The sequence below is a fragment of the Eulemur rufifrons genome, chromosome 3, assembly GCF_041146395.1.
Source record: "Eulemur rufifrons isolate Redbay chromosome 3, OSU_ERuf_1, whole genome shotgun sequence".
Lineage (NCBI taxonomy): Eukaryota > Metazoa > Chordata > Mammalia > Primates > Lemuridae > Eulemur > Eulemur rufifrons.
Window position 1 is genome coordinate 16,255,679 of NC_090985.1, and position 26,014 is coordinate 16,281,692.

At 37.1% G+C, this 26,014-nt stretch overlaps 1 protein-coding gene and 1 non-coding gene across 3 annotated transcripts in view; one reads left to right on the forward strand and one right to left on the reverse strand.

The window, feature by feature from the left end:
• LRRC28 (leucine rich repeat containing 28) overlaps positions 1–26,014 on the forward strand; it is a 119,783-nt gene that overhangs the window by 74,574 nt on the left and 19,195 nt on the right. Inside the window, exons 6-7 of one of the 2 annotated variants that reach the window (XM_069465780.1) lie at positions 1,963–2,169; positions 18,601–18,703. In XM_069465780.1, coding sequence (XP_069321881.1) covers positions 1,963–2,169; positions 18,601–18,703 — 310 coding nt within the window. The remainder of the gene's footprint in view (positions 1–1,962; positions 2,170–18,600; positions 18,704–26,014) is intronic. The other variant, XM_069465781.1, reaches the window with a different exon arrangement.
• Positions 24,493–24,633, reverse strand: LOC138382025 (U4 spliceosomal RNA). Its single transcript, XR_011233207.1, has one exon. It is a non-coding gene; the product is annotated as a U4 spliceosomal RNA (small nuclear RNA).

Consider the following 26,014-nt stretch of genomic DNA (forward strand, 5'->3'; position numbering starts at 1 on the left):
CACATTGATGTAATAGGATTTTTAGTGGCACAGGCCTTGTCACCTCTTGGCACCTGGCCCCACGGTGTGTAGTGGATTGGTTGTTCTTCTGTCCTACTTCACTCCTATAATCATTTTGTGAAATTAGGTCAGAAAGGTTTTTTTAGTTCTTTTTCTTTTTTGTTTTGTTTTTTTTTATATATATACGTCTAAAACATGATTCTTCCTCCAACTCTCTCATCCCTACACACCCCAAGTCAGGAGCATTTTTGTTTTGCAAAATAGACAGGCTTACTAGGTGGAGCACTGTGCCAGTGGAGCCAATAGTGAAATTGACTCCCACGTGTACCAGTTAAGTACGAATAGAACAAAACTTCCCTTCAGAGTCACAGGCTGTGTATGAAATTCTGCCTACCCATCTTCAAATGTGGATTTTGTTCAGTATTTGGGGAAATTGAGCAATAAGGTGTGAACTTCCTAGCACAAATTTGTAAATATTATAAAAATAACTAGAAATTAGTGTATTTTGTACTTGTATTACTGTATTACTTTTATACAAGTAAAATAGTTATTAAAAATATTCTTACTAACAAAATGTCTATAGCAAAGACCAGCAAACTTTCTCTTGAATGGCCAGATAGTAAATATTTTTAGGATTTTCAGGCTACATGTGGTCTCTGTCACATGTCCTTTGTTTTTGTTGTTTTCCTTGTTTACCATCCTTTGAAAATGTAAATCCAGATTCAGCTTGCAGGCAGTACAAAAGCAGGCCATGGGCTGCCAACCCCTGTGAGCCAGGATTTGGCCTATGAGCCATGGCTCACCAACCCCTGGTCTGTAGCAATATGAAAAGCTGATCTGTTTAATTGAGCATCCAAGAGGGCAGAAGGCTTTATTATCCAATAGAGAAGATGTTGCTAATACTAATCCAAGTCCTGAACAAACCAGAATGTGCCCAGAGGGGTACGATCAAGTGGCAGAGTGTGGGAAACCTTAACCTGAGAGGAGTGGTTCAGGATTGGGGACAGAATTAGAGAAGGGCAAACGGTGGCATCATAGTGGTCTTCGACATTTAAGTGTCCATGATAGAGAAGAAGTAGGCTTATCCTGCACAGTGCTTACTGTAGAGTCTTCAGTGGAATGTGCTGTCCTGGGAAAGAGTCAATGTCCTTCCCTTAAAATGATGATTTTCCCTGAGAAGAACTAAGTTCCTTGTAAAAAATTTCCCATTCTTCACTCAAGACTTGGTGATTTGATGTACAAAAAAGACATAATTGTACTCACCATGGAACAGATTACAACTCTAGACATCAATGATGAGAGAATTTTGGCGTAAATGGAAGTATTTAATTTGAGTGAAATTAAAGTAAATCTTTATAGCTATGTATACTTTGAGTGGGTTTTAAAAGGAGCCACATGGCTGGACAATATCTAAAAATGTTACCTAACAATAATTTCATTTAATTATTATAATTTTTACTGTGGTGAAAATTTCCGAAAGATAGCCTAATTCTTACTCCAGAAATCTTCTGTTCAGTTCATATAAACCAATTGCACTTATTTGAATGCTATAATTTACGTCTCCTATTTTCTACGTAGGTGGATAGTAAAATCACACAAGTAGCAAAAATCAGGTACCTTGAAGTGACTCTAATTCTTTTCTCACCCTAGCAGCAACTTTGGTTCATCAAGAAGCAGAAGCCATAGTAATAGACTTCTGATTCAGATTTACCACTTTGTGTCATTCCTTTCTCCACTGCCAGCCCTTTTCTCCATGGAAGAAATTCTGGCAGGCTAATTTGAAGACACTGGATTATTTGCATGCTAGCCCTAAATACAGTGCTTTAGCATTCGTGTCTATGGAAATAGTTGCAGCTTCTGATTTTATTTGGTTGAACTGTTACAGTATTGATTCATTTTATTTAATTTATTTAATTAAATTCATCAGGATGCGATTTATCTTAATTTTGATTTTGGTTGTAGAGGTTGGCGATTTGAAGGAGCTGCAGACACTAGACATTTCTACCAATCGTTTGCTAACTTTACCAGAGAGGCTTCACCTGTGCCTTTCTCTGCAGTACCTCACTGTGGACCGAAATCGTCTATGGTATGTGCCGCGCCATCTCTGCCAGCTGCCCAGCCTCAATGAGCTCTCCATGGCTGGAAACCGTCTTGCATTTTTGCCACTTGGTAAGTGATCATGTTTATATGGTAAGATAAAACAGCCAAAGAATAAGATGCAAAGCCTTTGTTTCTTTGACTAGAACCAAGTAGTTTCCTTTTTTCTGTTTATCTTGAAGATTGCTTCTCTAAATCTGTTTTTGCAGTGAACAAAGCAAATGTTCCCAGTTAACAAATGAAATTTATTTCAGTTAGGGATTGCACATTTTAAAAAAGAAATCTGTGCTAAAAATTTGTTTAGGGACAAAATATATGAGATCATTTACTCTGAGAAAGGAATTAAAGTATGTGTGTATATAACTATAAATTTAACAGAAACTATTGAGCAACATGAAAGGATAGCTACTGGTACAAATATATCTGCTTATGTATTGACTTCTGCACAGAGAGATTGGTATTGGGTATTCTAATAATTAGTACTGCCAGATAACCAGACTACAAAACTTTAGAGACTTTAAAATTGGCTGAATTGCCTGCTGAGCTAGAAATGTCTAATAAATAACATTATCCACTGCAGATTTCTATAGCTGGCCCATCTTGACATATGTCAAAGCACATAGGTCTTTAATGAAACAGTGTATTTATTTCACAGAGAACTGAATAATTTTGTTAATCTGTAAGAAACAAAAGTTCCATTTTAAAAAAATTAAAATATGAAGCTCTATAGAACACTTAACTGTCACAATAAGCATCATATGGTTTTACTCGTAAAAGCATTTTTATAATGAATAATTTATATCTGAGGGCAATGAAGTGAATAATTTACTAGTCCCTGAAAGGAAATATTTTCCAACATAATACAGTACACATATTATTTTCAACTTAAAAGCTATTCAAGAAAATTTTAAAATACTGGACACATTAAAATCAATTCAAGAAATAATAAATATCAAATTTAAGGAGATTACTTTTTTATAAATATAATTAAGTTCCATACTTATAAAATTAAATGAATTAAAGCTATTTCAGAAGTAAGCTACATTTCTAAGAAATCAGAGCTTTGTTTCAAGGGAGAAAAATATCAAATATAAATATATTTTTTAAGTGTACCTGATGTATTAACCCACAGGTTATAGAACAATTGTGATGGATAAGCACCAAGTTACAAATCCAGAGATGCAGCTTCTAGCCTGCTTCCTTCATTTTACAGTGTGTGACCTGGAGGAAGTCACCAGAACCCCCTCTGGGCTTTATTTTCCTAATCTTTAAGCAAGAGATAATAATATATATCCTGCTTCATTTAATTTGAAGTAGAATACGATAGTTTATGTGTAAGAATTATAAATCACTATACAAGCGTAGATGACGCTTAGAAGATGCAACTTGTGGATAATCATATCCTACTTAAAAATTTTTTTACCCTCCTCCTCATATTCAAGACACCCTCTGCCCCATAGTATCTCCCCAAACCTGTATTTACCACTTCCTGATGGAAATGGAACTTCTGCCAGTGCTCACTCCCTACCAAGTGATCGCCAGGATGATGCAGTCAGTGCTGGTGATAAATGAAGGCAGGCAAGGAAAGAGGGAAGTAAAGACGTGATGATTTGTGTGGTATAAAATGCAACATACTGGCATAACATTAGAGTTCAGGGTAAAGCTACAAATTCCATTATAAACAACCTTTAACTTATCACAGTTTGACTTTCTGATGTTACCAGAAACAGACTAGCTTGTTAAGTCTGGGGTTGCCTATTCACCGTATTTTTATTATTATTATCATCATCATTATTATTGACCATATATGTAAGGAAGAGTGTTTCCATGTGCAATAATGGTATTATGTATACTACTATGACTATTTGTAGGAATAATAATAGCTATCATTTATTGAACACCAGGTTTCTTTGGCCAGGTTTGCTGTTTAATCTCTGTACAGATGCTGTTTATTATAAAACCTTATGACAAAATCTTTTATTACAAAACCTATTGACTATCTAATTTTATAGATGAGGAAAGTGAAGCTCACAGAAGTAACCTGCCCAGAATCACAGCTATTGGGAGACAGAATTGAGTTTCAGCCTCTGTCTGATTCTAAACCTCATATTCTTTCTACCTCAATGTGCTATCTCCGTATTTCAGGTATGGTCTCTCTACTGGGGCCTCTGTTTGGAAATAGGGCTGGACCATATTGAGCGTCTTTCTAGTTGTTGTGTAGCCATCTCCATTGTCAAATTTGGCTCTGCCATTTTGGGCTCATATACTGCTGTGGACACTCTAGTAAGCCTTATTCCTTCTACCTGTTTAGCAAGATCTGCCTGCCAGAGGCTCATGCTTTCTCTCACCTACCCACTGTGCACCAACCAGGAGCTCCCAGTTGCTCATTTGCCCTACCTTTAGCAGTTCATGTAGCAGAAGAAATCTTATAAAAGCCTAGACCAGAGACCTGTTATCTAGGTCTGTCTTGGTGCTAGCAACTCTTCTTCTTCAACTTCAGCAGAGCTCCTGGGTCCTAACAGCTTGTTTTTTCCTTGTCTTCTTGTGTTGGTTCTTCTATTACATACTCTTTGTCTCAACTCTAAACCATTCATACAGCTACTGGCTCCACCCAGCCTGCCACAGCCCTGTTCTCCTGTCTGATACCCGGATGTGCTCTTATCAAAATGCCATCTACTTCTAGAGCCCTATGTCTGCCTAGAACCCCACATACAATTGGACTTTTTAAATTGAATGACTTTTGTTTACTGCTGCCACTTTCCATACCCTTCGCCTTGCCTGTTCTCCCTACCTCACTGCAGCTCCACAGCCCTGGCTCTCATTCCTCTAGTGATTTGCTGCTTATTCCTACCTTTGTTCTAGCTGTGACACGGCTGAACAGGTGCTGAGGTGGCAGTGGTGCTGGGAGAATAAAGGAAAGCCATTCCCTTAGGAACCTGAGCACTGTTGATGTTTAGGGTGCTGGGGGATGACACTGTATCATGCTGAATGCTTGTAGCCACAGAGCACCTGACTTGCAGTGGCTGGTACAAGGTGATGGAAATGGTTGTTGGGTGGAGAATTGAGTGCTACACGTTGCCTGGCTGCTCTTCCACCTTGGTACCCTCGCTTATTTACGAGGGCATCTTCTGTGTGCACTGTGCTGAATGCTGGTCTGGCTAAGGTGCTGGGGGGGGGGATCTCTTCTTCAGTACTCAATATTCAGTGATGAGTAGAACTGTTACAGAGTAGGCTCACAGGCTCACATCCCTGGTAGGACACAGGCCTATGAACAGGTTTTGCTTTACTATAGAAAAACATACAAGAAAGAGGATGATGGTGAAGATTATCCAGTAAAAAAGAAGCAGGCTACCTGAAGCAATGCTCTGCCCTGGTCTAAATCTGGATTCTTTGAGAACAGCAGAAAGAAAGGATCATGGAGCAGAAACAAGCACTGGTGGCCTTCCTACATTTGGTATATTGGGTGTTCTTTGTAAAGAAATGGCTGAGGCAACTAGAGAGCTGCAGTGTGAGGTCACCCAGGGAAGGCTACAGGAGACTGGAGACAGGATAATCCATGAAGATGAAGAAAATGAAGCTGCCCAAAATATCACCCGCCTCCTCAGTCTTGTCTTTTTGTTTCTTGGAGTTTTTTTGTTTTTTTTTTTCCCTACCAGGAAGACAGGTTTGAAAAAGAATTTCAGTTGTCTTCAGTAAGAAAATAATTAAGTCTGTGCACTTGAAACCTTTCTGTGAACTCTTCTGATAAACCAAAGCCATCTAATGCTGAAAACTGTCCTGGAGAGAGTCAAAGCCCATGGCTGTTGGTGCTGCCTTTCTCTAGAGAACTGAACTGTTCTGAGAAACTTAGCAAATAGGGCTGTCTCATTGCAGTAGTTTGGAGATGCTCTGTGTGCACACACCTCTCCTCCGCCACACGCACACCCTAAAGTTTTCAAGTATTAGAAGGCTCTTGTGCTTAGTATGATCATAATACAGGAACTTGAAAGTTTTATGAAATGAGTGCTGTGGTATCTCTGCCTGTGATGGCAGGTGGGAATCTTACTTTGGGGAGCCACGAACCAGATTCAGTTTCTTGACAAAGAAGTTGGACTTGGGAGAAAACCAGTTTTTATGAGGCTTCATAAAGGACTGTCAGATTATATCCTCTTCAAAAGGCAACTACAGAAACTATATGTAAGGATGACTTAAATTGCTTGTAATACTGTCTAACCCATTAATGCTCTATGAGCACGTCTTCTTAAGTCACTTGTAATACTGTCGAAATCATTAAGACTCTTTGACTATGTTCTTCTTAAGATGAAAAGATGCATCAAAAAGAAGAATGTTCCTATTATTACTGTACCATGACAACTGAGTGACAGATCAGTCTACAGACAGAAGCTTTGCTCACAGTGGTGACTACCAGCAAGAAGGAGGGGAAAAGCAGTCACTTGAGCCTAGTGCTGTGAAATTTAGTAGAGGCCTTGAAACTTGAATATTTGTTATTGATTCAGTATCACTCTGTTAACTAATTTTTAGAATTGTGAGTCACCTCGTGGCTTCTGAAAGTGTAAGGAAATATAAAGAAAAGAGTTTGTTCTCTCAGGCTTTTTTGCCATGTGCTCCTGGTTTCCCTTGCATAATTAATAAGCCCAATTATTCCGGCATGCTTACAGCTTATTTAATGTTGAATAATAGATATAAGGATTGTAAGGTTGCCCATGTACAAATTGGCTATGGAAGAACATGCTTTAATTGGTCCCCAGGAAGTGCTGTGTCAGCCAAACTCAATGCCAGTAACTTCTGTAGTTTAAGAAAACAAAAGTTGTACTGCCCATGTTAGCAGATAGAATTTTTATTGAATGTTAATTTAGAAAACAGTGAATGAATTCTTAACCAAGAACATTTGGCACATGACAGTGAGATTTACAGAATAGCCTAGGCATAAACTACCACGTAGTAAGCCCAAAAGTTAGTAGAGACTAGCTTCCTGCTAATGAGAAATTATCTGGGTTTCTAAACCAGTCCCAGAGCTGTTTCTTGGAGATACTATTAATAGTAGTGAAATATTTATTTTCTCAAGAAGAGTTATACTGTGTCTCTAGGACTTGTGCTACAAAATGCAGTGACATTTGAAAAATATCAAATAAAAATAGATTTAAAAAAAAAATTAATGTACCTGCTACACTAACCCACAGGTAATGGAACAATTATAGTGGACAAATACCAGGTAACAAATCTAGAGATTCAGGTTCTAGCCTGGTTCCACCACTGCTACAGATCATATACCATGGCTTTGATAAGGGTAGAAAACTGGCCCTTTATCACATAATGGGAGTCTTTTGTAGTGGTGGTACTTGTTTTTCCTTTGTAGGAATTGGGTACCTTGTGTAGAAAAAAGTTTATGGCAAGTAATGGTGCAGTTTTAGAAATTAGCTCCCAGGCATTTTCAGAACACATGCTGAAATCCGTTTTCTATTGCAAATGGCATATAAAAGCTATTAACTGTACTTGTTTTTTCTATTGCCTCTTTTTCTATATTTGCCTAGGAAGTCAGGAAAAGAATTGCTGTTTACTCTTTTTTAAATAAAAAATTTAAGTCCATACAGTAAAACTATTCAAACTTCAAACCAGTATTGAAATGAAGTAGAAGTCAGTTAATTATTTTTAAATCTCAGACTTAGAGATCAGTGTAAACTGTACTGTACTGAACTATGAGTGTATTTGACCTGCAATTGGAAGAACTGCTGCCTTGATGTCGTTATTTAATGGTACTAAGTGGCAGAGTTTGTGGCCTTAAATAAGTTTCGGTTCTAAAAAGCTTATTCTAGTACAAACAAAAAGTCCCAGAAGCTGGAGTTAGTCCTGTGTTTGGGTAGAAGGTATGATAACTGCTTTCTAAAGAGGGACCCAAACATATGAGTAGAATTGTTGTCTTTAGGAATTGTTGGGCATGTCTTTAATCAAGGCCAGGGTGAAAAGGAGACAAGCAATTCTTAAAAACAAGGTTCAAAACTAATAGTGGAAAGAATTGTGAGAGAATTAGTCTATTAACTAAAATCTGTACAGATCTTGTTTCTAGAGTTAAGTTATAACTCTGGAATGCAATTTCTTTGCATGAAAATAGATGTTCAATGCTTTTGAGCTCTTTTTTTAAGTATTTGTAACAAAAATTCTTTACCCTTGTGCTGCTTACCCATCTGAGCCTTTTCCATTCTCTCATGACAGGGCTTTATTTTTCTTTCATTGCATAAGATTTGCTCTTGCCTTAGATTTTCTTAGAGCGTTAACAAGATTATTTGATATAGCTTCTGTAGCATGGGCCGGACATTGACATACTATCTTAATGTATGAAGAGAAAAATGTACTTAGATTAGGTGAGCTTTAAGTGGACAAGTGTATAAATAGTTTGGGAATAGGGTTTGAGGGTGGTAAGTGATTAATATGAAGAAAGTGCGCCTTGTTCTCCTAAATATCAATTAAGAAAAAAAAAACTGCTGCTCATTCTTTTTCTTTTCCTTACCACTATACTAACAAAGATGCTGCTCATTCTTAAAGTACAAGATGAGCAGTTTAGAAAAATAAGTCATAAGAGGGCTAGAAACATGAATAGAATGTTTACCAGCAAAGTTTTTTGTTATTCTGGTCGTAGATTTTATGGCTTTTTAAATAGTGACAAGAATGTGCAGTACTACTGAAGTCTGGAAGATGTTGTGAATTGACTTAAAAGCAAGAATCTGTAGTTTCATCAGTCATAGATTTTCAGTAAGGTTCTTAAGCTCAAAATAAAAAAAATAAAAAAATAAAAAAAAAAAAACAGGCACAAGTCCAACTGAGCAACAGATGAATGTGCAATGCAGAGTGAAGACATTTTGCTCTTCATACTGGCTGCCATGGTGCTATTGTATTTCCTGAGTCTGTGCTGGACAATTAGCATGAAGTCTTCTCTAGGATCTTCTTTGAAGGAATTCTTGATATTTCTGCCCTAAATCTGTAAGTCAGAACTAGCCCACCAGTTTTCTGGTCTCTTAAAGGAAGCAAAGAGATATGTTGTTCATTGCTTGTCTCCTTGGCAGTGTTTCCTTCAAGAAATCACGCTTGGATGCCTTGGGCATATCACCAGCCCTTGTGTACCCTCACCCCTGTGCATCCTGCTGCGTAGTACCACTCCCTACCTTCTGTGGGAGTGCCCCCATTATATGGAAATGATGTGTTAGGGGAGGCTGTCTAACTTACGTTATGACAAAACAGGCAAACATACCTTTAAATCCCAGCTCTACCATTTAACAGCTGTGTAATCTTGGACTTAGGAAGGTTATTTAATTTGTCTAAGTCTCAGTAACAGGGTAATATTAGCACCTACTTCATAACATGATTGTGAGAATTAAGATCCATTTAAAACAAGTATCTCTCTTTTTCTGCTGCAACATCTGTGGTGTGTGTATCACGCTTTTTAAACCTACATCTTGCTCTATAATCCTATCTTGCTCCCCTTCAGTAAACTTCACCTCATGCTTGCCTTAAAAGAAATAAATCAAGTATCACTCGTAAATACTACGGAAGCACACAATCAACATGAACTATTTTTACTCTTTCACTAGACTGTAAGAAAGGGTAAGGACTGTGTGTCTTCACATTTGTACCCCAAACATCTAGCACAGTGCCTGGCCCATTGGTCATCATTTCTTTGTTACCTGAACTGTGCAAGAGAAATAGAGATGCTGAAGCATGAATATTTACACAAACAGCAAAGGAATCCTTCAGTCATTCAAATTCATTCAATCAGTTTATTTTAGTTTAACAGTTATTGATCTGTGTATAAAGTATCTTATTAAATTGTAATTCACTTTGAAGTCTTATTTTGTAAAAGCTGAATAGATCAGAAAGACTATGGCTATTAAAAGATTTAATGGAGTGTGTGTATGTTTAAAGAAGCTAGCACTTAAAAATTATTGATTATTCTGAAAAAGTGGTTGAAGATTTCTCTTTGTAAAAGGCATGTAGGCAATTTAAATTAGTTTTAAAAATTATTTTGGAATACATTGTAAATTACTCTGAATTCATTGTGAAGAAACCCACATTTTATAGTAATTAAAAATGTTGTAATTAAGACTAATAATATCTCTGATTTATTGAACTAAGATAATTGATTTACCATTGATAGGGCATTCCAACAACCTATTTTGGCCTATTGCTTTGATGTTGTGGTTTCTATTGCCTCATCATTTTGTTGAAGAGAATACATCATGCACCTTTTGACAAAATAGATGAGTTTCGTACTGGTCAGTGTGCCGTAAACACAGATCCTATTCTGTCTGTGCTTGCTTTCACACTATGTTTAAAAGAGAAATAGCCTAAACACACAGGAGCTTTTTGTTCCATCTTCAGCCATGTGGACTGCAGCATATGCCAGAACCTTGAGGTTGAAAAAAAATAACAAACAAAAGAAGGAATTGGATTTTGTGCAACACTCCTTGCTTTTGCTAATTTCTAAGTAACAAACTTTGATCTGTGAGTCTGGAAGGAAAAAGGGAAATATTTTAGACATAGTACAGTACTTTAAAAAGCCACATGAAAAAGTTCTTTATGGCTTTAGCATCTATGCAGATGGACAATTTCCTTGCTTTATAAATTTTCCATACTGAGCATTTTTGCACAAGAACTTTAAAAAATATTATTGCACAGTATATTTATGATAAGGTATTGGTACATTAATATTAATAGAAGTAAGAAAACAAACCACCTCATTGGCTAGTAGATGAGTGGTCTCTTCCAACATTAATTATTAAGATTTTGTGATAAGACTGTAAGAAATATCTCTAAGCTTTTTCATGAAGAACATACTCATGTTTCAGCCTCATAATGATTAAAAATGCCATTTCATTGTGCTTGGGGGTTTTTGCCAGCTGACTGCTTTCTAGCCAAGAGCATGCTCTCATGAGGCTGTCACACCACCACCTGTACAGCCTGTGACCTTGCCCAGTGTATAGGTGTCTCAGCCTCACCAGCAGGCTGTGCTGTATCAGCTAAAACAACAGGGCTGCCTGATACTCTCCATAGTCCTGTGCTGTTTTGTGATTTTCTCTTTGTATTCAGAAGAGGGAGATAAAAGACTAAGATGTATAGAGCACCAATTATTTTTCAAGGAATCAAGCTTGGTACTATTTACGATATTTGATCTTCATAGCCAGTCTGTGAGATTATCGCATTCTGGTGGAGGAATCAGGCTCAGAGCATTTCATTTCTCCTGGTGTCAGGAAGCCATTAGTAAGTGGAAAACCAGGATTCAGACTCAGTTCTGAGTCCAGAGTCCACTATATCATGTAATTTCAGTACTGCCTTTCCCCACTCTGAATCAGATTGTGCTATTTGGAAAGTTTAAGTGTCTATATTAAATACTTATGTCCAGGTGGCATTATGCTAGCTAATGTATAATAGGTTTGAACATAACTGATACTGGTTTTCTTTCAGCTTTAACATAAAATAGTTCATGCCATTATGGGCGTATATAAGAAATTATATTCCCCAGACAAAGTGGTCAGGAGGTGCAAACCGATTTCTCTGGAATGTTGAGACCTTGAGATAAGACCCAAACCAAATAGCATTTTAAATGATTGATTCTTCATTTTTTTCTCTGTAAAACTAACAGAGGGAAGAAGACTAAAGTATATAAGAAGTAGCAAGTGTCAACTTTTATTTAACTTTGTAGTGTGATCTTTGCATGTTGCCTCATTTAATTTGTGCAAGCTCTTTTGTGGTATATTAGAGAGGTGCTTCCTCTGTCGTGTCCCATTTTATATCCTTGCTTGAGGAAATGAAGCACAGTCTCTAAAGGCTGTTGCCTCCAATTCTTTTCTGTCCAATTAAAGTATAGAAAGGTGTTAGTACCATTTACTGCATGCCAAAGAGAATTCTCTCTTAATTGGCCTTCTACTGTAGGCCACACTTCCAAATATGTCACTTGCTAATAATAGAGTAATAACTGCCATATATTGGAGAAGACTGTGTGCCAAGAATTATGCTTGATAATTTTTAAACTTTGTCAGTAATTCTCACTAAACTTGAGGGACAGCTTTATTTTCCCCATTGTACAGATGAGGAAACTAAGGCCACAATCTAGTAAGTAGAACAAGGATTCAGACCCAAGTTGTATGAGTCCGAGTCTGCGCTCTTGCTGTCTTCATTAGCATGCTCCTTTTCACTGCCTAAACACAAGGAAAGAATATTTCCTTTTTCCTTGAGGCCCCTAGGGGCTCCAAAAGGCACATCGAGACCAGAGATTGTTTGCATTTTATCAATGCAGTTTCATCTTTTTAAAAAAATTCCAAAGTTTTCTATATGCCTTTAAAGTCTACAAATTTCTATTTGTGATTAAGAATTTGTATACATATCAGAGAAGTAGTGAAGAAATTTAAAATGGGAATTCTTAGTGTAATTTTGAGGCCTTTTCCATTGCAAGTAGATTCTGGTATTTATATTTTTCCCATCTATGTTTATAAATGTCTAGCCTTTTATACCAGTGATATGTTGATACATGTTTACTAAAGTAGCACTATACAATGTTTTGGTAATTCTATATTCTGATGATTAAAAAACATATTGCATAGTGATTTAAACTTCGCAGATTGCTTTCACATTTATTAATCCTTATAACCTAGTAAGGTTGAAGGACCAGGTACTGTTACGCCATTTAACATATGTGCAAGTGGAGGCTCTGCTCACAGGCCTCCTAAGTGAACCATCAGACACATAGGCCTTCTTATCCCCCACAGTGTGCTAATTCTTCAGTGACACACCTCTTCTGGATTAGTACCTTTTATTTTTGTTTTTTAAAGATAAATCATATTTTAAAATAGTATTTTTAAAAATAAAATGTTATGCAAAGACATCTGTGGCAAACGAAATATCAAAATTTTGAATAAAGACAGAATCTGGGCCGGGCACAGTGGCTCATGCCTGTAATCCTAGCACTCTGGGAGGCTGAGGCAGGAGGATCGCTTGAGGTCAGGTGTTTGAGGCCAACCTGAGCAAGAGTGAGACCCCATCTCTACAAAAAATAGAAAAATTAGCCAGATGTGTTGGCGTGCTCCTGTAATCTCAGGTACTCAGGAAGCTGAGGCAGGAGGATCACGTGAGCTCAGGAGTTTGAGCTTGTAGTGAGCCATGATGATGCCACTGCATTCTGGCAAGAGCAACAGAATAAGACTCTGTCTCAAAAAAAAAAAAAAAATATATATATATATATATATATATATATATACAGAATCTGGCAGTGCCATGTTGAGACATTTGGTGCATGAAGCAAAAGGGAAACTGGACACTCCTATGATTTTTTTTTTCTAGAACATTTTGATTTTTTTCAAGAGCATTAAAGTACTTGAAAAAAATCAAAAATTGAAAATAGGTCTATTAAAACTTGACATTTTTCTAAGTTTACATATTTTATTTGTATCAAAGCCAGACTTTATTATAAGTCTACTCTTCTGGCTTTAATGGAGGCAAACTCATCAAAAATATTTTTATTAAAACCATTACCCACTAAAACATACATAAAAACATATGTATGGGATGCACATTTTTCCTTTCTAGATTTATGATCTTTGTTCAGTGTTATTTTCCATTGCAGAATCTTATACATACATATATTAAATAAATTGTATTGTATATATTTGAGGTTTACAATATAATGTTATGGGATACAAATAAATAATAAAATGGTCACTATAGAGATGCAGATTAACATGTCTATAATCTCACATAGTTACATTTTTGTGATAAGAGAAGCTAAAATCTATTTAACAAAAATCCATAACACAATACAATTTTATTAACTTGAGTCCTCATGTTGTATGTTACATCTCTAAACTTGTTCATCCTACATGTCTGCACTTTGCATCCTTTGACCTGCACCTCCTTATTACCACCCCATCCCCCGCCCATGGTAACCACTGTTTCTTTCTCTAGCTCTATGTATTTGAACCATTTCTCTTTTTTAAAAATTCCGTATATAAGTGAGATCATGCAATATTTTTCTTTCTGTATCCCGATTATCTCACTTAGCATAACATCCTCTCGGTCCATCCATGTTGTGGCAAATGGCAGGATCTCCCTCTTTTTTAAGGCTTATTATATACCACATTTTCTTTATCCATGCATCTGTCAGTAAGCATTTAGGTTGTTCCCATATCTTGACTATAGTGAATAATGCTGCAATGAACATGGGAGTGCAAATATCTTTACAAGGTAGTGATTGTATTTCCTTTGGATATATACCCAGAAGAGGGATTGCTGAGCCATATGGCAGTTAGTTCTATTTCTGATTTCTTTGGGAACCTCCATACTCTTTTCCGTAATGGCTGCACCAGTCTACATTCCCACCAACAGTGTACTAGGGTTCCCTTTTCTCTACAGCCTTGCCAACATTTGTTATCTCTTGTCTTTTTTTTTCCCTTGTCTTTTTGATAATAGCCATCCTTAGGGGTGTGAGGTGATATCTCACAGTGGTTTTAATTTGCATTTCCCCTATGATTAGTAAGATTGAGCACCTCTCAAATATGTGTTGGCCATTTTTATAACTTCTTTGGAGAAATGTCTGTTTAGGTTCTTTGCCCATATTTGTTTTTTTAGAGGTAGAGTCTTGCTCTGTCACCCAGGATGGAGTTCAGTGGGGCGATCAAGGCTCACTGCAGCCTTGAACTCCTGGGCTCAAGCGATCTTCCTGCCTCAGCCTCAGATCCCAAAGTGCCGGGATCATAGGTGTGAGCCACTGTGCCTGGTCTCTTTGCCCATTTTTTAATCTGGTTATTCACTTTTCTACTATTGAGTTATAACTGTTCTTTATAAAGGTTAATATATATTAACCTTTGATCTGTTATGGGGTTTGCAATTATTTTTTCTTAGTCTGTAGGTTGCCTTTTCATTTTGTCAATTGTTTTCTTTGCTGTGCAGAAGCTTTTTAGTTTGATGTAGTCTCATTTATTTATTTTTCTTTTTTTGTAGCCTAAGCTTTTGGTGTGATATACAAAAAATCATTGCCAAGGCCAATGTTGATGAGCTTTTCTCCTATGTTTGCTTCTAGGATTTTATGATTTCAGATCTTACATTTAAGCTTTTTATCAATTTTGAATTGATTTCTGTGTATGGTGTGACATTTTCATTCTTTTGTGTGTAGAAATCCACACACAAAACCAATCATTGAAGAGACTTTTCCTTCCCCATTGTCTTCTTGGTACCCTTACTAAAAATTAGTTGACCATATATGTATAGATTTATTTCTGGCTTCTCTATTCTGTTCCATTGGTCTGTGTTTCTTTCTTTAGGCCAGTACCATACTGTTTTGAATACCATAGCTTTGTAATATAATTTTAAATCTGTAAGTGAGATGCATCTAGCTTTTTTTTTCTTGCTGACTATTACTTTGGCTGTTTGACGGGATTTTGTGGTTCCATATAAATTTTAGGATTCTTTTTCCTATTTCTGTGAAGAATGCCATTGGAATTTTGATGAGTATTACATTAAATCTATATATTGCTTTGGGTAATATGGACATTTTAACAATATTAACTCTTTCCATCCATGAACACAGGATATCTTTCCATTTGTGTCTTTACAACTTAGTTCTTTCATCAGTGTTTTATAGTTTTCAGAGTACTGATCTTTTACTTCCTTAATTAAATTTATCCCTAGGTATTTTAAATTTTTTGTACTACCGTAAATGGAATTGTTTTCTTGATTTTTTTTTTTTTCTCTGCTAGGTTATTTGTGTATAGAAATGCTACTGATTTTTGTGTGTTGATTCTATGTCTTGCAACTTTACTGAATTGATTTATTCTAACAGTTGTGAAATCTTTGGGGTTTTCTCTCTTTTATTTTTTTATATGTTTGTAGCTTGATTTAACAACACAGTTATTCTCTTCTGGAATCTGTGTACTTTATGATTTTTTTCTCTGCTATGTATTTTTTTCTTTTTGGTGTACTGTTATAAAGATGGACCAAAAAGTTCATAAATGATGCTGAAACAGCTGGATCACCATTTGGAAAAAAAAAGTTATTAGCTGTGCTTTTTACACCACGTGTATAATAAGAATAGACTCCAGATGAACTAGGAATCTAAATGTAAAAAAGAAGAAAAGTGAAACCATACAAACACTAGAAGAAAACATGGGTGAATTCTGCTTTAACCTTGGGTGTCACAGGAAGAGGTTTTCTACCTATGACTCAAAATCTAGAGGAAAAAAAAAACATTGATAAATTTCACACATAAAGACTTTTAAAATTTTTCACGTGACAAAATACGCCATCAGCAAACTGGGGGAAAAATATTTGTAGCATATACTGCAGATATGGGGCTAATGTCCCTAATATATAAAAGACTATTTAAAAAATGAGGGACAAAATACCAAAACCCTGATAGAAAAATTGGAAAAAGACTTGAATAGACAATTCACAAAAAATATATGTATAAATGCCCCTCAGACATATTTTATAACTTTTCAAACTCATAATATTAGAAAAATGCAAATTAAAAAAAATGCTGAGATACCATTTCTCACCTATAAGAATGGCAAAATTTAAAAGATATGACATGTTTTGCTTCCCGTGGGGAAGCAGGTGCTCTCATACATTGCTGTTGGGACTGTAAATTGCCATAACTGTTCTGAGGGAAGTTTTGGTTCTTTTTTGTAACTGGGCAGGATTACTGTAACAGGAGCAGCAGAGAGAAGGAGGTGATGTCATCCTTCCCTCCCCTCCCCCACAGGAGCCCGTCCTCACCTCAGCCTGTGTTACCCTCCTCCCACTTCCTGTGACAAATTGTCCAGAATCCATGTGTGAACCATAAAGCTTTACACCAGCCTCTCTAATAGCAGTGACCATATTGCGTTACAGTTTTCATTTTTCCTGTCTGTGTTCACATCTATTAATGCTGTATCCATATCTCTATCCCCCAGGCCTAGAATAGTGCCTTAAAGATCCTTCATGGGTAAATATGTTTTCTTTTGAACTGTAAATGAATGTAAGAATCTCCTGATTTAGCTATCTGGGACAGTTTCCTATTCCTGTTTTCACAAGCAGAACCCTAGAAAACCTTTCAAAGATTATGTTCTTGCTTCAGGGAGCAAAGGGTTAGCAAGACTGCTGAGGACTCTGTTGTGTGCCTCTGTTGACAGTAAAGACAAATAGCCCTACCAGGTGAGTGCTAGGAGTGGAAAGGAGAGCTGGTTGGACGCTCCTGGGCATGTGGGGAGGGATGACTTGGACACTGGGAAGTGTCTCTGCTGCCTACACTGGCTAGAAATCTCCCTCCGAACTTGGAGCCTTACTGCCTCACTTAATCCTCTTCCAGTCTTTGCTCCCCCCATTGCCCTGCTACCTATGGGATATATCTGAGTTCTGCCTCTTTCTGGCATTCCTGTTCCTGTTATAGACCCTTCTTTTTGGGCTCCCATTCCAGCCCCAGCTCACTGGCCCACAGGTCTTGTCCATCCCGCTTCACACCTCACTAGGGACTTGGATTCGGGTTCTGCTTCACTTCTTCCTCACCCTGCAGCCAGGGGAAGTTCTGTCCCACACCTGATTCCTCGCCCTCCCTCACCCATCTCCTGTCTTTCTGCCCAGGGGAGGGGAGACACAGAAAATCTTGGTATGGGTTGTTAAAGAAAAAATTATTCAATGACACTATTAAAGCATTTTAAGGACGACTTTATTTGAAACCATCACCACAGGTAAGGGGACCGCTGCAACAGGGTCTTGCAGTGGGGGAGAGAGTGGACCAACCCTGAATATAGAGTGAGCAGTGGGAATTGATAGCCAAGGAACAGGGTGGGGGCTGGTGGATGGAAAATTCCTAAGAGGTAACATCAGGAGTAAGGCAGGATTCTGGCTAAACTGACCTAACGGAATTCTCACTGAAGACAAGGGGAGCGAACCTAGGGGATGGTGGAGGGTGAGGAACCCAGTCAGATATCCAGAGAGGGATTCTTGCTAAACTGACATAGTAGGCTTCTTTGCTAAAACTGGATATTACAAGGAAGTCCACAGATGGACCTGGGAGAATGTTTAGGACTCTGACTAAAGTTTTCAAGCAAAGAGTCTTTGTCAAGGGGCAGAACGAGGCTCATTTAGGCTGACCCATCAACTTACTTTGTATAACATTTTCTATGGAGCAAAATGAAAATAAATGACCTACAGCAAACTTTATTTTTAAATTGAAATTATCTATAAAACATCATAGACTTTTTATGCAGGAAAGAAATTTAATAATATTCTAGTCCCAGTTATCTCATTTTACAGTTTAAGAAACCAAGGTCTAAGTTGGTTAAGTAATTTTCCTACAGTCATATTTTCTAATACAGAATCTAATACTGCAGCTGACATAATTTCACACTCACAGTTAAACCTACAACATTTTTTCTTCCAGAATAGAAATTTTTGAATATTTCTAATATTATGAATTGAATTTTATATTTTACATTATAATGGTGCCTATTTATAGGAATTATAGCACTTTTCTTTCTAATCCAGATTTAGGTCGATCTCGAGAACTGCAATATGTGTACGTGGATAACAACATTCACCTGAAAGGCTTGCCATCTTATCTGTACAATAAAGTCATCGGGTGCAGTGGGTAAGGCTGATTTCACATTTTGAACTCAAAAACTGATAAACGACTTTTGATAATTCTACTCAATTTTTTCATTGGCCTTAATATGCTAAAACAAATATCCTTAGAAACTAAGAATATTGGACAAGGAATTTAGAATATTGTACGTTGAGTTCACTCAATAAGTTTTTTATTTTCCAGTCTAGAGAAAAATGAATCCACATGCACCGTTTTTTTGTTTTTTTTTTTGCAATGGAAATAAACAGCTTTATTTTTCCCCAGCTCTACTGAGGTATAATTGACAACTAAAATGGCATATATTTACGTGTACAATGTGATGATTTGATAGATGTATACATTGCCGCAGGTACCATCATAAATTCAGTGGTGTCAGTCACAGAAAGTGGAGGAATCAGCATTAATTTAAAAGGCTTTCTTTCTCTAAACTCCTTTGCAGTGACAGTTTTATTGCAGGAACAGCCCTAGTATCTCGGGTTTACCAATAGAATTCAACATGTGAGATAGACCCTCAAAATAAGTCATAATTCTATCAACCAAAACAGTTATGTCAGTTAATGGATTTTTAGTTTTAGAGCAGCAATAATTTTTCCTTCTCAGTCAGGCTTTTGGAAAAATGGCTTCAGTTTCTCCTTCTACAACACTGGGACAGAACCACCGTAAAGTGTTTCCCAGAGTGGTCTGGGATTAAGACGTACCACTCAACTACCAGGACCTGCTTTTGACTGGCTTACTTTCCCCACGTAAGAAGTCAAACGAACACTTTTGAGGCTACCTAACCAGCATGTTTGACTGTCCCCTTCTAATCTCCAATGTCCTGAAATAACCTGGCCCATACTATATGTAGTTCTGGAAAGAAAAGGGATGACAATAAGCTTGTGCATAGAGAATAGAGGACAGCTACTCCCCTGTTTATCACATCAGGACTCCAGGGGATTGCCCCAGAGAGGGCAGTCCTAGGATTGATGTCTTCCCTTAGGAATAGTTATACAGGTGTTACCTTGGGAAAGCCCTAGATGAGTTCAATGCCTGTATAGGCCGATGAAATCCAAATTGAGAGATATGTTCCAGGACTTTCTGTGAAGCAGAGAGACTAGGTTAGTTTTTAGCTCAGTGATTTTTCTACAGCTGATTATGTCACAACTGTGATATTACATAGTCATTAATCCTAATGAGTTATTAAAGGATTTTAATATAGCCTTTCTTCCAAGTGCTAGGTAAAATGCCCTGAATCACCACGATGCACGGAGCGATGCAAGCAAGCTCCAAAGCTGAAGGCACTTTCCCCAGGCCAGAACCTTCGGGGACTGTACTGAAATGTGATCCAAGTCTCTTACCACAATTAAGGAATAACTTTTATTGAAGATAAAGAGCCTTCTACTTTGATATTTAGATACTGATGTTATTGACTACCAGAAAGTGCTATTTGTGCTTTCTGCTATCTAAGTAGAAAGATATTTTTTAATCTTTGACTTGGTATCTGGTAGCAGTGGTAGTGAATTTTATGAGAGTTCCAAATCTTTAAAAAAACAAATAGTGGGAGAAAATATACAAATTATTAGCTAATATTCTACAGTTTTATTAAGGTCTGCTTTCGTTAGTAATAAATAAATAAAATTATTAATAGGATAGTATCAAACAACCAGTTTTATAATGTTCATATTGGGGGTATAAGCAGTTCCACCTACAAACAGACTATGATCCAAAAGGCATTTTTAGTCTGTTGGTTTAACTCAAAACTCAGAATGCATTTTTATAGAAACAGTTCTGGTCATTACATTCCTGAGCCAGCTCATTAAAAGGTTATTTAACTTATTTTGCACCTGAAAAGTTATACAATATTTCTATGGCAAATGTGTTCAGAATTTTAATAATTGATAACTGCTGAGGCCATGACAACAGAATTAAGGAGCGCTTTTTTCTGTTCCTTTTTTCTGTTGAGTATGTGTAGAGGGACTCCCCAGTTCCAGGTCCAGTGGTGGTGCTTGCTGCCCTAGCCTAGGGAAAGGGGGGGGACGAGGGGTAGAACAACATTCTGAGCAATGCCCAACAGAAAGGGCATACGTGTATTTGAGGCCTAGAAATTACCCTTTTTCATTCTGAACAAGGATCTTGGTTTAGTTGTGCATTTATTGAGCTACTACTCTGTTGTGTCACTGTGCGAAATAATGGCTATATCACTGATGAGCAAAGCAGTGAAGTGCCTGTCCTCAATGGACCTTCTAATTTAGCCAGGGAGTGAAATGAACACTAAATAGTTGAACAAACTTGGTGTTAATTCTCTTTGAGGAAACTGAGACTGAAAGGCTCAGTTGCTTCTTCACTGCTGTCACATGTTGCATCTAGCCCAGATGTAGACTCAGAATATAAGAACACAGTAGCTTCAGCTGTCCTGTGCTATCTTTGAAACAATTTAGTACCATTTTCAGATTAAGAGTCTAAGAGAATTAGAGCAACAACAGAGCAGATGATATATAAATGATGGAAATGTAAAGCATGCAGCTGTATTTTATGACCTAGCCTCAAAGCCACACATGTCATTTCTATTATATCTCACTGATTACATGGGTGAAGCCTATTCATGGAGGGAGGGGACAACACAGGGAGTGGCTGCTAGGAGGAGAACCACTGGGAGCCCATGGAGAGACATTGTCACAGCTGCATTGCATCTATTCTCTGCCAGACTCATGGAAAAATGTGATCTTTATTTTGTCTGGGTTTTTTCTTGTTACTACAGGAGTAAATGTCTTCACTTCTACATTGCACCCAGAAAGAGAGTCCATCCTTTGTTAGAATTTTAGAGTGGTAATTGGTATATTTGTTTACTGAGGAGAACTTAATGATAAAAGTGATCCTATAGGAGGGTTATTTTTCCAGTTATTTGATTATATGAGAAAAAGAAAACCAAGCCACTGCTTTGCTTTTTCTTACGTAAATAATGAGCAATTATAGGTGAATTTGTGTGCAGATTGGTTAAATGACCTTGTAAAGGTTAGTTAACATAACCACTCAAGATAATAGAGTTGTTTGTATGAGAAATGCATTCTGAGTTCTGAGTTAAACTAATAGACTAAAAATGCTCCATGATTATTTGGGAGTGGGAGGGCTACCTACACATCAAAAACAACCAATGTTGAACACCTGAACCACACCTCCAAGGGTCAGGTGTGGCTGTATGGCTACAGTTGAAAGTACTGAAGTGTGATCTGAGCTGTCACTCAAGAGACAGAGGTTGCAGTTTGACTCCCACAAAGTTAATTGCTTGCTAAAACAAAAATGTTAACATTCCTTTTAAGTGTTAGAGGAATATAATAGAATCCATAGTCTCCACAATGTAACTTTCACAATATCCAGTAGACATTCCAAAATTACATGCCATCGGGAAAATGTTACCCATTCTCAAGAGAACAGGTGATCAGCAGAGACCAACATGAGGTGACCTAAAATGTTCAAATGACAGACGAGGATTTTAAAGTAACTGTTAAAACTATTCTCAATGAAACAAAGAAAAATAGGTTTGTAATGAATGAAAAGACCAGAAAAATAGAAACTGTAAAAAAAAAGCGGGGAGAGGGGGGTTCTAGAATTGAAAATACAATGTCTGAAATAAAAAATTAGCTTGCTGGGCTTCATAGCAGAATGGGTATACCAGAGGGAAAAAAAATCAATGAACTTAGAGGTGTAGATCAGTTCCAATCTAAGGAACACGTAGGAAAAAATATTAAAAACAAAAAGGAACACAGCATGAAAGACCTTCCAGACAATATAAAAAAGCCTTATGTATGTGTAGTTGGCATCCCAGAAGGAGAATACGGAGAGAATGGGTAACAACAACAAAAATATTTGAAGAAATAATGTTCAAAAGTTTCCCAAATTTGATGAAAAACATTTTCAAGAAGCTCAGTGAACACTAAGCAGTATAAATACAAAGAAAACCATTCCTAAGCAAAGCTGTTCAAAACCAAAGATAACAGGAAAATTTTGAAAGCAACCAGAGAAAAAAGGCACTTTAAATACAAAGGAACAATTCAAAAGACTGTTAACTTCTCATCAGAAAATCTGAAGGCCAGAAAACAATGGAAAAACATTTTTAAAGTGCCAGAGAAATAAGTCAACTCAAAATTATATAAACACATTCACAGATAAAGCAAAACTTAGCCTTGAGTAGCTTTGCCAACATGACAGTTGGACTCTATCCAGGCCATACATTCCTTTTAGTGGGTACAGTTTCTTTCCATCTCCATTTCCATTTCCCTCCTTTCCTTTTCTTCTTTCTTTAAGATGAAGAAAAACGTTTTTTCTAAAAAGGAAGAGGGTAAATCTGTAGCAGCCCTCGCAGTAATGGGCATGTGGATGACCCAGTGGACTTTCTGAAGGATAAAAGACAGAGATTTGGGTGTTTCAGGCAAGGGAATTTAAATCTTTTAACACATTTGTTAGGTAGAATTGTGAGTGGGAAAATGCATGTGAATTAATTTGCTAAATTATATACATGTTTTTGGTGCATATATGTGGCAAAATCTCAGTGGCAAGATGATGTCACTATTCATTTAGCCTGTTTTGGGCTAAATATTGAATGTCAGCTGTGAAAGCATTGAGTTGAAAGGAAATTCCCAATAATTGTTATAAATTAGCTATGTTACTAAGCCAAAGGTACTAATATTTGTAACAGATTTCAATTCATTGAAATAACTCACTTGAGGGTTCAGTGTACAAATCTTTTTGTAACTATCTCAGCATTTAATCTAAAATAATAAAAACTATTGTTATAAATCAAAGATACCAAGATTTAATAATTGCCAGCTAATAATTCTTTCATTTCATTGTGAACTGAAGCATATCATGGGGCTTCCATCTCTCCTTACTAACAATTCACTTCATTATTACTCTTGTTTTAGATGAATGACACTCAGTTTTCAAAGCAGGTACCTTTTCAGCCTTCCTTCCCACTTGCCATTCTCTTCCATGCTCCCCACACTCTAGCCGGTGGGAACTGTTGTTTAACCATGGGCCCTGTGTGTCCACAGAGGTGCATTGCTGTTCATATTATTCCCTTTCCCTGGAATATCATCACCCTAATCTTAGTTTGTAACACTAGATAATACCAAAAATAAAGCATGGCTGTAAACATTGCGTAACATTTCCTGTGTACCAGGCAGTCTGCTCATTGATTTATCTGCATTATTGCACAACATTCTCCTGGCAACCCTTGTGTTATTACCCCCATCTTAGAAATGAAGAAACTAAAATTCAGAGAGATTAAGTACATCGTCCAAGGTCGCAAAGTGAGGTGGCAGTAGAGTTATCATCCATTGTCTGTCCTCTTAACCTCTATACCTGTACGCTGCCTCCCTCTTCTCCTTTGTCTGGAATCATCACTATATGTATGTTTGGGCTTTTCTACCAGCTCCTTGAGAGCAGAGACAGTGGGCATTTAGTCTCTGATGCAACTCGGTTGGCCATGGAACAGCTGAAATGTTCCTAACTTGTGTGAATTTTTCACTTGCAGCCTGCTTTCTACATAGCTGCAACTCTTTATGCACAGAAGACATTTAATAAGTGTATCTCAAAATGCATTTAATTAGCTTCTTATATCCAGTGGTGGAGAATAGGAACTTCTGCTAAAAGAATGCTAAAGGGAAATTAAACTTTGTGTAAAATGAGGATCCACTTACTTGTTAATGTGAGCCTTTTCAATTGTTTAATCAGGCACCTGTTTTTTTAATTATTAGAGACAAGGAAAGCATTAGGAAAAATCTGGCTTTCTATTTATTTTAATTTTTTTTTTTATTTAGTCCCCATAGGGACCGTCAAAAATTGCCAATGCTGACTATATTTCAAGTTGTCCTGGCGGGGTATTGGGAACAGTTTTCAATTAGCAATAATCACACCTTGGGTACACCACATTGGCTATGATACTGCCACTGCGCAGAGCTGGCTTTCTATTTTCTAAACTTTTATATGTTATTATATATTGTTAAATTCTTTGGATAGTGTCCATGTAGAGTTCATCCATAATTGGGTTAAGAAGCAGCGGCTTTTAAGGCAATAATAGTGTGAAGTAAATTCATAAATGACTTACTTGCTTTTCAAACTGCATTTTCATTGTTTCATGGTTTTGCCCAGGCTTCTCATACTATGGTGTGGTTATAAGATTTGGAAACAGATAATATTATTTTACCATATGTATTAGTGAGGGTTCCGTTTACTTGATTGTGAGAGGTGGCATGTCCAAAATCTGTAGGCAGACGGGCATTGTTGGAGCCCCAGGGAAGACTTAATGTTTTAGCTTAAGTTCAAAGGCAACTTGGAGACAGAATTCTCTCTTCCTTGGAAGATTTCAGTCCTTGCTCTTTTAAGGTCTTCAACTGATTGGATGAAGCCCACCCACATTTTGGAGGGTAATCTGCTTTAGTCAGTCTACTGACTTAAATGTTAATCTAAAAAAATACCTTCATAGTGACATCTAAACTAGTGTTTGATCAAATATCTGGGCACTGTGGCCTTGCCAAATTGACATAAAAATAACATTTGCAAAAATTCTATTTAACAGATGACTATTACTTTCCTAAATAATTGTTTCCTTAAATGTGGCCATCCTATTGGATAACCACATACAGATATTTGTAATGTCTTCTCTAACATATCTCCTGGTCCCAAGACTTACGGACTCCCAAGAGCTCCCAAAAGTTTCCAAGTTTCTGAGTAACTTCTATTTCACCCTCCTTAAATTCTAGAGAGAGTAGCTGCTTTCTGCTGTTATTACTTCCATAGCCCTTTTAGTAATTAACAGCCTTTTTTTACTGATTAACACTTTTTACAGTTTCCCCTATTCAAATTACTGATGTGGTTTCTGTCTCCTGGCTGGACTCTGATCGATACAGTATAACCTTCTGGCAGTTTCCTAGGAGTGTCCAGTTGCTACCAATTACTAATCCATTTTCACAGATTGAGACAATTCAAAATGAGGCTTCAGTCCCTGAGATGGCTTCTCTCTACTTTCAATTCCTACTTACTCCAAGGGGGTGAACCCCTTTTTGTGAGGGGGATTTATCAATCCTCCACCTTGATGGGCTCTGGACACCAATATTGTCCCTCTAGCTCCATTAGGCTGTCAAATGCTGCTTAGCTTCCAGTCTTTTCAGTAATTGACAAACCCTCAGAAAAGAAGCAATCCCAAATGCCGATTTATACGTTGGGTGTCTGTCTTTTCCTGGATCTTGCCTCCATAATTTTTCCAGAATGCTGAGTCAGTAAAACAGATATTTTATCCAGCGTTTTATATTGTCCTCAGCTGGTTACTATTACCTGGTTTGC